The 19,212-nt window shown below is 36.0% G+C and overlaps 1 protein-coding gene across 4 annotated transcripts in view; it reads right to left on the reverse strand.

The window, feature by feature from the left end:
• The window catches only part of NFIB (nuclear factor I B), a 230,145-nt gene that overhangs the window by 20,659 nt on the left and 190,274 nt on the right, over positions 1-19,212 (reverse strand). For 2 of the 4 annotated variants that reach the window (XM_024760490.1, XM_024760492.1), the window contains exons 7-10: positions 15,394-15,528; positions 11,376-11,560; positions 7,136-7,301; positions 3,991-4,073 (exon numbers count right to left, since the gene is read on the reverse strand). In XM_024760490.1, coding sequence (XP_024616258.1) covers positions 3,991-4,073; positions 7,136-7,301; positions 11,376-11,560; positions 15,394-15,528 — 569 coding nt within the window. The remainder of the gene's footprint in view (positions 1-3,990; positions 4,074-7,135; positions 7,302-11,375; positions 11,561-15,393; positions 15,529-19,212) is intronic. The other 2 variants (XM_024760491.1, XM_024760493.1) reach the window with 2 other exon arrangements.

The following is a 19,212-nucleotide window of genomic DNA, read 5'->3' on the forward strand; positions in this document are numbered from 1 at the left end:
ACACTCTAGTATAACGGTGATCAAATTAACTAGACCTTTTTATATTACCAAACTTTCTATGACTACAAAGAAAGAAGGCCTGCAATTTAGCAAATTCATTATGAAGCTGATCAATATGAAATTGGTGCTAATTCAAGTAAGCTGTCTCATATTTGCCATTTATACTAAAATTGTTAGACTAGATTATACAAAAATTTCTGTATTTTCTAAGCAATACCCAATACTCTGCTATATAATTCCCATATTCTTGGGGAGATGAAATTTAGGAAGTGTGGTTTCTTCACTGCCTATCATAATGAATGTGCACAGTGTGTTCAGGAAGTATAAGGAGGAAAGGAAACACCGCATTTTACTAAACTTCTGTGAAGTTAAGCCAGAGAGGAGGTCCTTGACACTTCTGAAAAAGTTCCAAATCATAAAAAGACATTTCTCAGCAGAGACTAAAGAGTTCGGTTTGCCAAAAACCCACAAGTTCTTCAAGCCACCACACCATCGTCCAAGAGAAAAGTTAAAGAATGAAGTTCCAATTGAAGTTCTGATTTTAAGATTTCCCCCATGCCAATAGTGAATGCATTAAATAAGCCAATCATCTCAAAGACAGTCTAGTTCCAGACCTTGAAATACACTCAAGATTGAGTTAAGAGATAAAGGGAAACTTCAAAGTTCTGATCAGCTGGCATGAGCTGATTATTATGACTAATTAGAGGACTGTTTTTAATGGAAAATAATCAATTGTTTTAAAGAAATCTTTTTTGAAATATTCTTCAAGATTATGTGATTTTATTTTTCAGATTCAAATGAGATATCACATTTAGAATGGCAGTGGAATTCCTGTGTCAGAAAAACTATATTTCAAGGCAGTTAGCAACCAGTAGTGATCAGTAATAACCATTATAAAAAGGAGCACAGTGGTGTATAATTACTAATAACAACTGCATGTATTCCAAGTTAATGGTTATAAAAGCTTATGCTTTTAGTCTTCAGATTTGCCAAAATGAATGTATTACTCTTACCAGTGGAGTACAGGGTTAATTTTAATATTTCCCATCTTAGTTTAAGAAGTCAGTGTCCTTGTGTGTTAGGAATAATTATATTGAAAGCTCTGCTTTAGTGTCATTGCGTGGAAAGATTATTTATAAGACAGTCAAAATTATTCAACAATTTTAAATTTATTGTTATCTCTAATTTATGTAGGCTATATTAAAGTTCTTTTCTAAGAAAAAAATAGCACTCAACAATGCACATCAATACTTTTCATAACCTAAAAGGATAAATCTTTATAAAGCAGTCGCCAATAAACTGAAGAATGTACCTGGTGACAATATTTATTCTTAAGGGGTCATGTATATTAAAAGCTAAGGGGAATGTTTAAAAGAACTCTCTCAGACTAAAACCATTGCCTTTCTAATTTTGAATTTCTCCTAGCTAATATAAAATGATTGATTACCTTTATTTCATGTACCCCTTGATTTTTCTTTCCATTCATCACTGAGTACTTTAAACCAAATGCATTTAAAACCTGCTGCTAGAAGAGTGGTCTCTTTTAAATCTTTGGAAAGTAATGAAAGGACACAGTAAATCAATCTCATTTCTGCTGTACTAAAGAATAACCTTTACTCTACTGAAGTCATTTAAACTGTTCCTGTCCCTCTGTTCCTGGACAGTAAACATAAAACTTCATCTCTAGGATTCTGTTAAAATTTGAAAGGATTAAAGTAATTGAAAGCTTTTAACTAGAGCCTTAGTTTAGTAATATACGTGTATAGTATGATACGCATATACACTCATTTTCTGCATGCCTCAAATTGTAGCTTATTATGAATTGGCATATAGGGCTTCTTCAATTCAAAAAGTAGCACTAATTCTTTCATTATACAGAGGACAAATTATCTGTCTGTATGGCACTTAAAACTGAACATTATATTTTTCATTATGAAGCTTATATAATTTTTCTTTCAAAGATCAATACACATTATATATTCCATAAGTGTACACCATATTTGACCCATCTAATCATATTTATATTGTAAGAGGTCTTCACTCGACATTGTCTACTTAAATAACAAGCGGCAGCCTTTGATGAAAAAAGTTTGTAGTTCTAGAACTCATATATATATATATATATATTTTTTTTTTTTTTTCAATTAAAATGTGCTCAGAACTCTATCTACGTTAAGACTAGTATTTTCCTGATGCTTGTTAAGTTTTCTTGATTTATCCTTGGACATGTGAAAGAAAAAATAACTTTTATATAATCAATTTTTGTGATCATAATTACATGAGGCTCTAATGACGGTCATAAGTTATAAATTAAAAACTTAAAGCTGCCTTAGGTTAGGACAGGAGGATGGGAAGATTGCTTCTAAATACATGAAAGTGGTTATAATATTCTAAATGTGTTTGGGCTAAAGGTTTAAATAACAGAGGCACGATTCTATGAATTAAAAGTTAACTGAAAACTAGAGACATGTCATTAAGAATGCAAGTCTCATGACAAAAACATTTCTGAAAATATGTGAAATGATTTGTAAGAGAATAAGTTTCTAAACCTATGAATCCTGCATTTGTTTTTAAAAAACACAAGGAACATATACATTTGTCAAATAGAACCATATTACAGTAATTATAGCATATTTCATATTATAGCAATTTTAGAGGTGAAAAAAAGCAACATTTCAGAAAATTATGTTGAAAAGCCAATGGCTGGCAAAACCACTAATTATTATTTGGTATTTTCATAACTGTGTACAGATGTTTTCAGTTAGCTCTCACTCTTTTGTTTTGTTTTGTTTTGCTTTTTTTTAAACCTGGCAAAACATCAAGTATCTTGAATAAGCTATCATCTTTACGATTTTCTCTGAACTCTGCATGTGGTGACCTTTAATATAAGCAGTCTGCCACCTTGGCCTGCAACTGGGCAGGACTTGAAAGTTCCACATGAGGCACAGATAGGCATGATAAGCATAAACTAGGTGGACAAGTCTAGAACAAAAGAAGCTGGCATGAGTACCTGCACAGGCTCGCTACATCTGTAAAAACTCAGTTGCACATACAACTTATGCTGTAAATGAAGAGCAAGCTCATTAATACCAGCTCTTTCTGATTCATTATAGACATTTTTCCCTATGCAATATTTTGCACACTGTTAATTTCAAACTGCTCTGCTATCAAAACTTGAGAGCAGCAAACATATGCATCATAAAATATATTTAAATTTGGAAGTGTTTAGAATGATTTCTGTCATCCCGTAACTAGAATCATGGGATTTCTGTATTTGTATGGTCCACGCTTTTGACTATGGCTAATTTGTTTATAAGCTACCATTAATCCTGGCTGTATATTTTCACAGTTTGGGTAAACACTTCATTTGCATTAAATTTACAGCATTAATGAGATGTGAAATTTAAAATGCTACTTGAAACATAAATGAGGTAAGAAAGCAGAACCAAAAAAAAGTGTTTTATCACATCCGAAATCAGTAAACCAATTTAAACCTATTAAAATAGGAAGGATGCGTCGCCTGAGATTTTAGCTTCAAAACTCATCTTCTTGGACTAAAATACCAAAATGAGGAGTAAAACATCTGGAAAATATGAAAGAGCTCAAAAAAAACCCACAAATTGTGTAGTGCTCTTACTTTAATTGGCTTTTAAATCAATTGACAATTTTTGTCTTTGGAAGGTATAGGCTGGTAAGCTCTCAATAGCCAGTAAAACAGAAAAATACTCTGGCTGAAACACTGTTTATTCATGGATGTTATGAAATATGCTACAGAGAAGGAAAAGGTCTTGAGCCAATTTGAGACACCCTGTTTAGAGAGGCGAGAAACAATGGATAAATGAGAAGATATTTTGGAAAATGAAATGATCAGTTTCTTTCTCAGAAGCCCCGTGAGCCCCGTTCTGAGTCAAGATCTGAGAGGCAGCATGGAGAAAAAGCACCAATGCAAAAGCGTGGCTACACCATCACACCTGGGTGAAACTTGCCCACCTGTTGCTGATGTAGGAAGGATGGGTCTCTTGGGCTTAGTCCCACATATCGATTGGCTTGAGATGTGCCTGAGGCTGTGTAGGCTGATTAAGGAAGAACAAAAACAAAGATAAAAATTGCGAACTATCAAATGAACACCCTGTCCACGCAAAAGAAACCCAGAGAAGTGGGACTTGCAACCAAAAAACAAAAAAAACAAAAACAAAACACAATGTCTTTCTCTTCTCTTTCGTGTGAGTGAATACCACTGATATAAATGACAGTTGACCTCAAGTTGACTGGTTTATCCCCCTCCCAAAAAATCTATCCAGTAACCATATCCCATACTTTGGTGTGGGCATCTCACACATGCTCTGGTTACAGTCTTGCAGGAGTACCAAGGACTGGCTAAACAGAAGGGTCCCTTTCCTAGATGTACCTTTTCACAAGATACTGGTTGTCTAATAATGGGATAATCAATGATGGTCTGTGATTCTAAATGTAAAAGCAGACTGAAAGTCTGTCAGGAAAAAGTGAAAGGTTTAAATGATGGGATTTAAGCAGATGTGCTTGATGATATAGGATGAAAAATGTCTTACTGAAAAGTCTTACTAAAAAGAATATCTAACATTATTAACATAAAGGAGAAGGCTATTTTATTATATCATATAGAATGAATTAGCTCAGTATTTTATTTAATGTGAAAATGCCCTTAAGTTTGATAGAAATGTTTCTGAAAAAAATCATTTCTTTTCCAGAAGCACAAAAAGTCAATTTTTTTGTGATTGGTCCAGAGAGGGAGTTGATAGATGGTGAATACTCCTTAAATTATTACGGTCTCACCGTGCAAGTACTTTTTGTACAGGTACTTTTTGGTGCAGAGCGAATTTTTCAAAGAAAACATCTCCCTAGCCCTAAAGATGTTTGTTCATTTTCACAAAGGAAAGGACTAATGTATCTTCCCAGCTCTAAGCAATACCATTGTTCCATGTCAGAATAAACAGAAAAAGTAAATTTTCATCATTTATGTTACAGCTATAGTCTGAAGAAAGCTATAATATTTGATTTAAAACTGTCAGATTAATGAGGAATCCAGACGTTAATTCTTAAAAGGCGTTTTTAAAACGAATACACTAATCCTGCCACGTTCATTTGGCCCGTTGAGGCTTTTTTAGGTCAACTTTTTAAAACAGTGAAGATGCTCACAATTCACCTTTTAGTTATTCCTGAATGAAGGGCTCACTCAAGAGCAGCCCTAAGCAGCCAGTGTCCCCTATTCAATCTCCAGACCTCTGGAATTCAACACACACCATTGAAGAAGAGCCTCACCCTTAGAGAGTGGGCACCAAGTCTGTGCTATTCTTTCTTTTCAACCACGAGAAAGAGGTTTCCTTGGCCTCTGTGTTTTCCTTAATTTTTCTGATTTATGAATTCAATGGCTAATTTCTCATCAGTGGCGCCTGGGGAGGTGCAGCGACAACTTTGTTTATAGGAAAGAAAAACGACTCACTGTATCGCTTTTGTGCAGGAGTGGAAAATGGACTGATGCAGCCATCTTTATACAACCAAAATATTCCTTTGAATATTTTATGATTTTATAAGTCAAATAAGATCTCTTTTTAATCAACCTGTACGTGAGTATAAGAACAATTCATTAACAAACAGGCTGACAGTACTCCCATAGGTGAGCTGTGATCGTTTCGGTCTGATCTTCCCTTGAATGTAATCTATTCATGTCAGTATAAGAGTAGGTACCAGAAGTTTCTGGAACTTTCAACTACTTAAAAATCTTTGCTTTCTATTTGCTTTTATTTAAAGTGTTGACTTTGTTTGCTCAAAGATGCCCAAGGCATCCACTTTTAAAATTTGGATGTAGCATTTTAGTGACTGTAATGTACATAGCTAACCTGTAGCACAAAAGATTCTTATTCCTCCTTGACTGGGTCTCATCCATCTGTGCATTCAGGGAAGTGTTCACTAGTGTAGGACCCTCTATCAACAAACCAGTTACTGAGAATTAATGATTACTGATGGGAATTACAAGCTTGTGTGGTTTTATCATTTGATGGGGCCTCATGAATTTTGGGAAAGAAATGCTGAGTTCACTGTACACTCCAAGTATTGTCCGTTTTTCTTGTAGGGTTCCTTCCTAGCCTTTCAGAGGCCACAAAAAAAGAGCACTTTCCAATGGCCGAGAAAGAAAGAACCAGTGGTACTTCTAAATCTCTGTAATTTCACACAGGAATTTCCAGAGCATAGGGATTTTCTTGTTCTAAAAAAGAAAAGAGAAGCTCTGGATTTAACGTATAAGTATAATTGACGAGAAGCATGCTAATTCCTCCCGACTGGAATTTTATCATTCCACTTTACCAATCTGTGCACACCAGCTCCAGTTCTAAAAAGCTGGCAGTGTGGATGAAGCCAATTGAAAAACTGGGTAATAACTCCTGCGTACTTATGAGTACTCTATACAAAGAAGCAAAGGAATCATCTGGGTTATTGGTATGTGCATGTAAATTCACTGGCTAAATCTCTGACATTTAAAATGTTATGGCCATGCTAAAAATCATAATACCTGATGCACCATAATAGGCTAAATACTCCAAACATTTTTTTTAAAAGTTGCAGACAATGAAAGTGCAGGTAGCTTACATGTGCCTAATACTAAGCTCTGAAATGTTTTCTCCACCCAACATTGTGTGACTGTTTCTCACAATGACATAACCTGCAGTGATGTAAACATGCAATTATCTTACAGAGGTACTGATTCAGCCTGCCTTGTGAAGGGGCTTAATTTCTATAGGAATGCTCCAATAACTAACAATTACCTAATCTCTCTTCGGGTGATATAAAAACCTTGTACACTGTTATGTTATTCAGTGCATTTTCGATGTATACCTCGAACAAGCAGGCATGACTTGTTATTTATGTTATAGCTATTTACTCAAACAAATAAGCTTCTCCCTTTTCAAATAGGACGCACTGAGTGAAATTTGATAAGAGAGAGCTTGCGAGAGCCAGGCCACATTCATGCCTGCTAGTTCCACATAAATGAGAAATCTCCATCGGGTCGGGTAGCTGGAAAAGTTGCCGTGTTTTCCACCTTGGATCAGATATCCAACGGCGCCTTTGATGGACATTTCTCATTTCCTACAGAAATACTTACTGGTTGCTGTAGGTGAAGCTGCCTCACCTTCAGTGGATGTAGTGATGGGTTTAGTATCTGTCATGGTCAGGGTCACAGGTCGCACTGCACTGGGATGGGGAGAGGGTGCCAAGACAGGAGTGAAATGGCCAGGCACTTTCCCTACCACTTGACCACTGCTGTTAGGCTACAAAACAAAAACAGAATGCCGGGTGAAACACTCCAAAAGGCAGTCATCTCGTCCAACAAGTCCACTCAGCACACAGGGCTGAGCAGACCCCGCGTGCTGTATGCAACCGCCACACAAGCTCTCTCGGATCTGAGTCAGAGAGGCTCGTCAGTGGTTAGTAGTCATAAGGAGCAGCAGCATTTAAAGAAAGTCTCCAGCTTCAAAGCACTTTATATAGGTTTAGTCATCTTTACAACACCCCGAGAGCCAGGTAGAACTGATCCTTCCACTGAGTTGGACAGAAAACTCAAGTGGAGACTTCAATGCTGAGCCCGAGGCTAAAACAGAAGTCCTTACTGAGCTAGTGAGAATTAGAATCAGTGCTACCTTCTTATCTGCTCTTCATGGTCACTTTTGGCTTTCAGAACACAAAATTTACCTAAATGATGATATCACTGAGACAAGGAAGACAAGGATTTCTAGGAGACCAAAGGAGTCAAACTCAACAATGCCCATCATGTATAGTCAAGGCCCATTCTTTGGCATACAAAAATGCTAGCCCTTGCTCACACACAGGTGCACTCAGAAACACACATCAGGCAATTTTGATCTTAGAATCTCCACTCGACTTGTGACGATTTACTAATATAAGCAGGTAGAATGATATTTTAAACATTTAAAATTCCAGTGTCCACACAATGATATAAAACGCTGAACTAGGTCCAACCCTACACCTACAAATAAAAGATTTCCAACGTAAATTAAAATGTGCTGAAGTGAAGCAGAGGGCAATCAAATATACTCTGCTTTTTGAGTTACTCTTCCATTGCTGGGCATGGAGAGTTTACACAAAACACTGATTGTTGACATCTGTGAGAATTAAAGAGAAAATCCGCTAGGCAGTGATAGAAAAGATATTATTATCTGAGTTTTAACCTAGTGTCCATAGTGGGAGACAAAATTCTAAGGGAACACTGTTTGAAGAAATACTGGAATGTATTTTTCTAGACAGAGAATGGTATTTTAAATTATGCTCATGTTGGAATTCACCAGTACATAACGTACACAACAATTTGCTCTGAGGGTGTTCTCCACAAATGTTTAGTCTTTATAATCTGTACCACTTTTAAAGTCCAAAAAGCAATGAAACAGAATATTTTTCTAAATGCCTGCACATAAATTACAAGTAGACATTTCTTTAAAGAAAAAGATAAACAGCTAAGAACACTTCACTATTAGAACTTAGAGACATGAAGTAAGTCTTAGTTGGGTGCCTCAGAGGCCACATTATTTATTCTATAAAGAAAATGAACTTTTGAATATCCTACATATTCATCATGAGTAAATTAAGTATTTAAGTCAGGAAAACTGACCAGATTTTTTCCCCCTATGGAGACCTAGGAGAGAGTTATATCTTAGACTAATTTTATTTAAAATATTCCATTAAATAGCATGACTGTCTCACTCTAATCGGTGTAGCAGCAATGCAATTAATCTCCAAACTGCTGTGGGGAGGACAAAGCATCTCAGTTGCTCGACTTAACAGTCAAAATCAGTGCAGCCCTGGGGGATACTGGAAAGGAACAGTTGACAACAGGTCAACAAGTCCTCATTTTTTCCCGATTTTTAGAGCTAAAAAGGTGAATATCAAGAGCCCTATTTTGAAGTGCAAATTACCTGGTTTTGAGTTGAAGTTAAACATCAAAGCAGATATAATGTTCCTGCAAAAACAACTCTGCAGTTTATAATAAAGACCCACTTTTCCTTTCAAAGGGAAAAAGCAATTTGTTTCTAAAGAAGACCATCAACTTTTGGTTATGCGACCACTGCCAAAAGACTGCTTTATATATCTCCCCCAAGAAAAAAAGAGTGATCATGTTTTATCATTGGTGGTACATTCGATGGTAAAAAGCCTTTCTGTATATTGTGTTCACCAAAACACTTTGACAGTACCTACCTGAGAGCATGGAAGAGAAAAATAACAATATTGTCAAGAAAATGCTGCCACCAAATATATTACCTTGCCCACCCTGCAAGCCTCGTCTACTGGAATTGAATCGACATAAACCAACAAACAGATGTTTCTCTCATTTAAAAAAAAGTGAAAGTGACAAAGAAAGAACTCCCAAGCCAATATAGGCAACTTTCCTGAAACTCAGGGTCAGAAGAATGGAAGGGTTATTTCTTTTCAGTTTTCTGTTGGTTCAAAACAGATGAAGCTACACTATAAAGCTTGTCTTTTAAGGTTGCTAATAGATGAACTTTCATATTGTAGATATGAAAAGAGAGACATCTTATCTGAAGACGAACAGCATTAGGAAAGGATTATCCTACTTATAGTACATTGCTCCTATTATACAAAATCCTGAGAGGGAATTTTTTTTTAAATTGAGATGAGAGTAAGATGCTTCTCAGAAGCTCGGTCTTTACCTTGAAAATATGAAGAAAAACTGAGAACAATATAGGCAGATTATCACCTAACATGCCCTCTTAACTTATAAAGAAATTGAAATATACGTAAAACAAGCACTGAATAATTAAAGAAATGCAGAACACTAAGGCCCTGATTTTAATTTGCATAATTTCTCCCCTAACAGCGCCTAATTAAGACATCAGTTAAAAAAAAAAAATCCAATGGAACTCTAAGATTTTCCACACTGAATTAACGTTAAGGACTTTTAATGGATGTCTTAATTAGACTTTGTTATTCATGGAAATTCTACACAAATTAAAATCAGACCTTGTGTGCACTGTTCCCAGCTGAGTCTAGCAAAATGCTCTGTGGAACTGAGACTTTTGAATCCATGCTCTGACAGCAAATTTTACTTCTAAATTGATATACCAAGATCCTACTGTTTTACTTAGTAATTATTATTACAGTCTTAAAAGTGCTACACCATTTGAACATTTCCTTCTAAAACACAAATCATTTAACTTTAAATTCAAAATTCAAGAACAGTATACTTAGTTTAGCATTACTAGTCAATGGAGCTAAAAGTACAGATAACTTAATGTTAAGTAGCCCAAATAGTGCTGGACATGTTGTTACTCACACACACACACACACACACACACACACACACAAAATCAGAAGGGACCATTTTGCTCCGTGTTAACAATTAAATTAAGACCAAAGGGAATTTTTCTTTCAGATCTTTCTTTGTTAATTCTAAATTAATATGCACATACTGTTTACTGGCATTTTAGTAAATGAACAACATTAATGTCAGAACACTTATGAAAATCCCGCAGAACGTTAAAAACTGTGAGAAGAAGTGGACAGGAGTCTTGGAGGTAAAACAGCAGAGCCAAATACCAGACCATAAGATCGAAATGACATTACAGATCTTTGATATTACGATGGTTGATAGGGCCAGCTTTGGCAGACTGTCTACTTGATTGTGGAAAATCCTCTTATACCAAATCCCCATGAAGTGACCTCTCCAAAGGAGGAACCACATGTTTAGGGAATGAGGAAGGCACATGAGTCACTACACTTATACAAAGAATCCTTAAAGCCACTGCACAGTGTTTACCACTATAAAAATTAAAAAAAGAAAAAAGACTTCTGGTAATGTCACTCATTATGAAACATAGTCATGTCTGAGCAAAGAATATTCAAGTAGTCATCAAACACTGAAAATGTTTACATTACCAAAGCTTATTTTAATACCTAATAGTTGGTCTATGAATACAACTGTAAGGTCTTTTGTGTGTGTTTATTTTAGCTCATACTTCGCTTCTGCCTGAAATAAGCACTTTGTCTCTGTGTCAAACCAGGTATTTCAGAGGTGTGAACTCCAGCTCAGAACATTTTTGTCAGTGGACCTTCTGCATTAACTTTCTCTTCACTCAATGAAAATCCCCAAACATCAAACCAAGAACATCTTCACAAATGTGCCCCTTCCTTTGGGGCAACACACTTCCTACCTGTCATTCAGCCACCTTTCAATAAAAACTTAGTGAGTCACCAAGAAACTTCCTGAAGATGGATTTCAAAAGCTTGCTGTTCTGCCAGACACACTGTCTAAGTAAGCTTCAGGGCTTACCGTTAGACCTGTGCTTTAATTATATGTTCTCTCTCATTTTTACCTGGCTGGTTTGCGGACTGGAAGGGTCATAAGAAGGTACATAGTTCTTCAGAGTATCCTGAGGATTCAGGTGGGGAGGATATCTGATCGTCGGATGAGAGAAGTAGCTCGACGGGGCTGGAGGGAGAATAGCTTGTGTTGGAAATGGCAACGGTGAGGGTGGAGGTGGAGTCCGAGTTGAGATGACTGCAGGAGACAGGAAAGAAAAGAGGACTCATTAGCTGTTGGCCATACTGCTCCGTCCCAATCCTACAGAATCCTGGGAAACTACACAACCGAAGGCTCTTCATTTCCTCCCTCTGATTTAACCAAACTCTCTTAAAATAAGCTAGTCTTTTACTATTATCCTCTATGCCAGGACTGCTAAGCCCACACAGATATCACCTCCAGTCTAGGGAACGAACAATCTTGCTTTTTAGCTCTATGAATGGTTTTTTAAAAAAGAAGGTTCTCTTTTATAGGTTAAGCCAATAATTCATAAAATATTTCTTTAAGCAAAGTTATTTCCCATCAGAACACATTCTTTGATTAAAAAGTCTTTGTCTCCTAAGTACAGACCAAGTCACAGCATTAAGTAGGGGGCAGGGGACCCACACATTTTCTACCAAAATTCAAAACAGAAGTGTACTCCAATTTTAAGTAAATATTTTGCATTATTTAGAAGGGAAGCCAATAATTAGTAATGTCCTGAATAATTACCTGATCATTGTATAAATGCTTTGGAATATTTGAACATAAACCCGGGAACTCTTTTTTTTAATGAAAAGGTTCCTTTTAAAACCAAGAGTTCTATTTTCTTCCTACTCTAACTTTTACTACATGTAGCTCAAAAGACATTATTGAGATAAGACCAAGAACAAAACCCTCAGAAATGCAAATTTTAACTTTCATATAGGCATATTAACTTACCCATAAATCACGTATTTTATAAAGAGAAATAATGTACAAAACATATGTGAGGTACATAATGTTTAATTTTACTGTAATTTTTCAAAATCAGAGTGATCATAATTTATTATTTAGTTTTTAAAATATGATGCTTAAGTTTAAAAATGGGGAGAGAATACAATTGCACAATCATTCTCTCCATAATGTTAAATTTGTACTTTACAGAAGTACAATTTAAGAGGATCAACCAGTATAGATAGAAGTGAAGATTAACTGTCTATTTCTATTTACTATTTTGATCCAGATCATAGGAAATTTATATGATAAATGTTTAGTGTTTTATGAGACAATGTAGCAAACAATATGAAAAATAAATTCCTTCCATGACCTATAAATGAAAATCATCTGGAATGACTTATCTCCAGCTTGGTAATTATGTACCAAAAAAATTACCCTTAAGGGATATTCCTTATCTTCCCCAAAGAAAGCTTTTTCAGAAGATACAAGAAATTTAAAATGTACATCATAGAAGAGTCATGAACTCAGTTTTATGGTCACAACTCTGCTCCCTGAATGTCCAGGGAACTCAGAATCCTCTGGATTGTTGCTACAGTACAGATTCCTGGGCCTAACCACAGACCTACTAGATGAGGACCTCCAGGGGTGAGGCACCAGAAAGTGCATTTGAAACAAGTGCCCCACGTAATCTTTGCACACACTGAAGTTTGAGCATCCTCCATCAAAGGGATGCATTTCAGAGAACAATTACCTATTTCTTAAAACAAAACTCCTTGTTGAAATACTACTTTATTTTAGAAGTAAACACACTTGAATGTATAATTTAAGAAAATGCCAACACCTAAATTAAGTTGCACATCTTTTGACTCAGTGTTGAAGTGCTCTTAATCTCAGCTCAATTTAACCACGGTCTTTACTTATATCTGTACACAAACCCTTGGAGGATACATACATAGCTCCGTCATGGGTCCTCTGGGCTTTAAGATCATTTGGCATCAGTAGTTTCGGAAGAGATCTCTTTTGATCTGAACTGCTACATAGCAAATCAGAGCTCAAACCTCTGGGCTCCCAAGTACTTATGCTCAAATAAGCTCTGGCTGGCCTGATACAAACTAGATAGAATGCAGAATTCCCAATGAAAGTAAAAATGGCTACTTTCTCAATAAAAGTCATTCTAGTCCTTTAAAGAAAGAAAAGCAAACTACAAAGCAAAAAATGTTTCCCTTCATTATGAAAGAATTCATACATACATGCATGCATACATGTACATTTATGTATTCCTTGCCTAGATATTACAAAGTCTTCCTAATTGCCTTCTTTCCTCCAGTCTTGCTCCTTCCAATATATCCTGTATAGTCTCAAATTAATAATTTTTTTTAAAAGTATCATTTAAATCATGGAACTTCTCTGCTAAGAATCTTTCAATGGCTCCCTACTGCTTCAATAATAAAATCCCAACAACTTCACAGGTTTGTACAGACCTCAAGTGCTTTAAGACCCAGTCTTGCTCCACTTCTTTGGCCTCATCTCTGGCCACTCTCTCCTATTCAGGGCACATTTCAACATTTGCGGATCCTTCAACATATGGCAGTTCCTTGCTGCAATGACCTCTACTGCATTGATACACGCTGTCCACTCTGCCTGAAATGACCACCCCCCGGCTTGTTCCTTCTTGTGGTGAACTCACTCTTCAAACTTCAGTTGAGAACACACCTCTTCCAGGCATCTAATCCTCCTCCAAGGATGTAATCCTGTTCATACTCGATGCCTGGCTGATGATATGGTCCCTCTCTCTCCCCACTATGCCATGAGCTCTTTAAGGAGAGAAACTGTTTCTCATGATAAGGTGTCGGCCACAGGCCCTAATATATTACATATTGAACATATATATGGTAAAGGACAAAGGTGGAAGGCTTATCTAGATCTCTCATGGTTTATTATGTAAAAATGTACTGTTGAATTTTTTCCAAATATTAGAAATATGAACACTTTAATCAGATATGGGTGATTTGACTTCTAAGTTAATTTTGCCCAGATACTCAACGTTACAAATGTATGAAATAGTTACTGACTTTTTTCATCTATCTTAGCAGTACAATAAATAAATGTAAAAAATTTTATATACCACAGCTGACTTGTATATTCTTCTCTTAATTTTATAATTGTCTTAATGGTAGCATTGAAGGCCATGCATTTTTAAGTATAGGGACAATACATATCAATATATATTTATAGACCAAAGCTACGAACTTTATTATAAACAGATGTCATATCCCTTGAATAAAGGTTTAAAAACTAGATTCAGTTTTTTTGAAGAATAAAGAGTTGTCTCACCATAAATTTAAAGCAATAAGAGTATCACTATAAACATATTTATTTTTTTACATAATAAACTTTCTCCACCTAAAATTCAGACTACTCCTTTCTAGGGTTTAAGAGCAATAGGTAAAATGTATGGAGTATTGCTTATGAATTATATCTCATTTTCAATTTTAAAAGAGGATTTAACATTAATTGTTCCTCAAAGTATAAATGTGAAATATCGGATTCTTTTTCCTATTTAAATTATGATATTAAACATAATATCAAATGTACTAGCCCACAGGAAGGATTTATGTATATGAAATAATTGTCAAAGAAAAGTACTTCTTTTACTTTTCTGATTAATTTTACTCTCAAATAAGTAGCTAAAATATTGATTTCTGTAGAGAAAATAGTATCTATGGAAATAGTGTCTATATATCAATGCTGCTGGAAATACTCTAACTCAGCAGCATACTTGAAACTCCATCTTTCTCTTAGTAAAATATATAAAATTAGGACCAACCTGGAAGCTACTGTTAAGATAACTATATATTTTCTTATCTTTTGTGATTGTAGTCTTTCCAATACAGGCAATTTAAAAATACATTATGTAGATGCTATTTAATTGTATGGCTTTAAAATCTTTCCTCATATATTAATAAAAATTTTTTGGATCAGATTACAACCCTCCCTCTTTGGTTGAGAAAATAGGTCACCTTAGCTATAAGGATAGAGTTTTGATCCATCCTTGAGGGTTTAGGCTCTGCAAACAAGAGGGAGGTTTCTCTTCTACGCTTGAAACTCCTTACCACTGTGTGCAACTCCAGGTATTCCGGGATGGTGGTGCTGGGGGAAAGTGCTCAATCTTGGGGAGGAATCTTGTGGAGATGTAGAGCTGAACAATGGCTTTTCAGGCTTCTTCATAGTAGTCGGAGAAGACATATCTGCAGAGAAAGAGAGGAAAGCCCAAGCTTTACAACTTTCTTAAGCTACAAGGTTCACATCAACCTAGTAAGAGATCTCATTTTCCAACATTTTATGATTTTTGTACTTTTTGCTCTTTTACAAAATACAAAATGAGGGTCAAAGACCCAGCTATGTTGGAGCTTTGAAATATCTGTCAGAAACAATCTCCACTGAAGCTAACCCAAGGCTTCATTAACAAGTATCATCGGAATTATTCTGACCACTAAATAAACTTTGAACTTCTGAACAACTAAGCATCACGTTTCCCTCGGTCCCTTGGTTCACATCAAGGTCTTTTTTAACCTCAGCATTTCATTCTTTTTTGTTTTTTTTGCGGTATGCGGGCCTCTCACTGCTGTGGCCTCTCCCGTTGCGGAACACAGGCTTCGGACGCACAGGCCCAGCGGCCATGGCTCACGGGTCCAGCCGCTCCGCGGCACGTGGGATCTTCCCGGACCGGGGCACGAACCCGCGTCCCCTGCATCGGCAGGCGGACTCTCAACCACTGCGCCACCAGGGAAGCCCAGCATTTCATTCTTAAATGTATACAATTCAGGGGTTTGTCTTTTGACCGACCTAAAAAATAGAGAAAACCTGGTGCAAATGTGAAAAACAACCCTTGAGTATGCTGGTAAGTATAATCTATCACTGATTTAACATCTTTTATGGAAAACTCATTACTTGTGTAGCAAAAAAGACATTCCTTAATATGTTCATTCTGCAAATATTTATTGGGTTCTTCTACTTGCCAGGTAAAGGGAGGATGTTACAAAAAATAAAAAAGTAATTGCCGCTGTAGGGATATTCACGGTCAGTGAAGAGAAAAATGGTAAGAAGAAAATGGTTGTCAGCAGCTGAGAAGGAGAAACTGTGTTGAGAGCAGAGGTGCTGTGGTGTTTGCTGCTACTTCTCCAGCCTCACTGCACAGGGGCAGTGATCACCTCAGCTTCCCCAGGTTAAGGATGGTGCCCTCAGTGACACAACGTTTAAAACATGGATGGGAAAAAAAAAAAAAAAACATGGATGGGGGTGACATTCCCAGAAGGAGGAAATGTTCCAAAGGAGGGGGGCATAAAATATGTAAGTACTACACATAGTCTGTGGAGTGGTGAAGTACAAAGATGAGAGAGGGAGCGAACAGCTGGCATGACCCACACAATGCGGGGTCTCAGATTTCATGTATAAATGTCTGAATGCTTACCCTGATAAGAAAACACTATTGATGGGCAAAATAGGATCATATTTGCTGTGTAGAGCAATCCCTCCAGAAACTACATGGAGGATGAATTAGCTGAAATAAAGACAGTAATCCTGGATACCACTTAAGAAGATAAATTAATTACTACATTCATTCCATAGATATTTACTGAAGGTCTAGTGTAGACCAGACTCTGCGCCAGATACTGGGGACACAACTGTGACCTAGATTTGGCTTCAGCCTCTATAAAACCTGAAATCTAGACAGGGGATAAAGACAAGTTAAAAAGGAATTATAAAAAGAGCTGTGACAGGAGAAGTATTCAGGGCTTCATTCATTCATTCATCCCACAAATATTTAATACTGCCAAAAGACAGATATGAGACTTGAAATAAGAGTAGAGATAGAGCTAATGCAATAATAGATATTTCAACAGAATTAACCCAATTCAATAAATAACTAATTTAGAAAGTCATCATCTTGGGTGACCACGAGACTGTACCATACAGCTAGTTGGAATATGGAATTCACGAGGGAACTCCAGTTGGTAAGGAGAGATGTGCCCTTTTTCCAACACCTAGAGTAATGCTGATTTTTACAGAGGTTTATAAATGTATAGTAAAATGTTCCAAAAATCACATGAGCCATGAAGTTTAGATTTCTATTATCAAAAACTTTAAATATATACACAGGTAGACAGAATAATAATGGATTCTTCTCCAGTACTCATCACTCGGCTTCTTCAATTATTCAATTATTTCATCTTTACCCCATCTATACTCCCTCCCCCTGCATTACGTTGAAGCAAATCCCAGGCATCATATAATTTCACCTATAAATATTTCAGTTTAAGACATATTTTCATATTTCTCCTCATAAAAGAACATTTTATTAAAAGAAAAAAAACCCAAGACTTTATCACACATAAAATATATATATACAATTTGCATTTTTAATTAAGAACTTTTTTTTGACATGAGAAAAAAACTTCATGGTGCTATTAAGATAAGAAACTAGTTATCACTGTTTTACCATTTAAAAAATTACCTAAGCTCTGGTGAAGGCATCCAATAAAATTAAATATGTTTTCAGCACACTGGCATGTAAAGAATACATATGCTACTGTAACTACAGTAGACATCACAGTCTACAAAAAAATGACAGGCGTACTTGTAGCTGTAAGCTACAATTTGTGACTAACTGGCTGTCACTAACCTATCAGAACTTTGATGAGTGTACCATTTCCTTATATCTTTCTCAAAAAGAAAAAAAAAAAAAAGGAAAGAAACTTTTACTAACAAAACCACAGCACCTAACGCTGCTACATAAAAAAAAGAGAAACTTTTAAAACCATTTAAAAAATAGACAAAGGAAGTTCATTTCAGCTAAGTTACCTTAAAAATGCCAGAAATAATATTTGACTCCACTTAAGAGCTATGTGATTTTAAAAGGTAATACACAGGGCCTTCCATGGTGGTGCAGTGGTTAAGAAATCCACCTGCCAATGCAGGGCACACGGGTTCGAGCACCGGTGCGGGAAAATCCTACATGCCGCGGAGCAACTAATCCACTGAGCCACAACTACTGAAGCCCGTGCGCCTAGAGCCATGAGAAGCCCACGCAACACAACTAGAGAAAGCCCATGTGCAGCAACAAATAAAATAAATAAATTTATTTTTTTTTAAAAAAGGTAATACACAAATATAGGTTTTGGCCTGCTGCAAGTTAATCACAGACATATAGATTGTCAGAGGTGGAAAGAACCTCTATAACATCCCTCACTTTATAGATGATGTAATAAGTTTCCATTCCAAATTTTTAATTTAAAATTAACTCTTAGAAAAAGAAACTGGTAAGTTTCTATTGACACTCTTATGCTTTACTTGTGCTTCAATATAAATTTTGAATTAAATTAACGTGGGTAAATGAGTTCCTAAAGACTCCACAGTATAAGTCATAAAGCATATACTATACATCATTTAAAAACAATTAAATATGACCAGAGTTTGGGAAGCAGAATGAGTGTCATTCTAGTTATGTCATTTCTGGAGAAGATCAACCAAGGCTATTGCAACTACTACAACTATTTCAGAATTTTCATTAAACCCAGGCGAATTCACATGAGCCTCTTTTCATAAAGGGCATATAAATCAGGGGTGTTTGTACAGAGAGATTCAACAATATAGGTAATTATGTAATTTTTGAGAAACGAAGCCTTTGCATTTTCTTAGTCAAAACGATACACTTGGCTTTACTGGGTAATGATTACAGGTCCATTTATTTTCTAGTTCTCTTTAGGCATACACTGAATAATAATGGTACCTTCATGTCCAAAACACACAGGGGAATTATAGAGGCCAACACTGCAGAAACAAAATAAAATTCACTCTTCAAATTGTAAAAGGCACCATAAACTGCCTTCTTTTTAAACAACAAAATTAGCTTAAAGTAAGTAAAAATAAGA

Source organism: Neophocaena asiaeorientalis, unplaced genomic scaffold, assembly GCF_003031525.2.
Source record: "Neophocaena asiaeorientalis asiaeorientalis breed wild unplaced genomic scaffold, Neophocaena_asiaeorientalis_V1.1 scaffold174, whole genome shotgun sequence".
Lineage (NCBI taxonomy): Eukaryota > Metazoa > Chordata > Mammalia > Artiodactyla > Phocoenidae > Neophocaena > Neophocaena asiaeorientalis.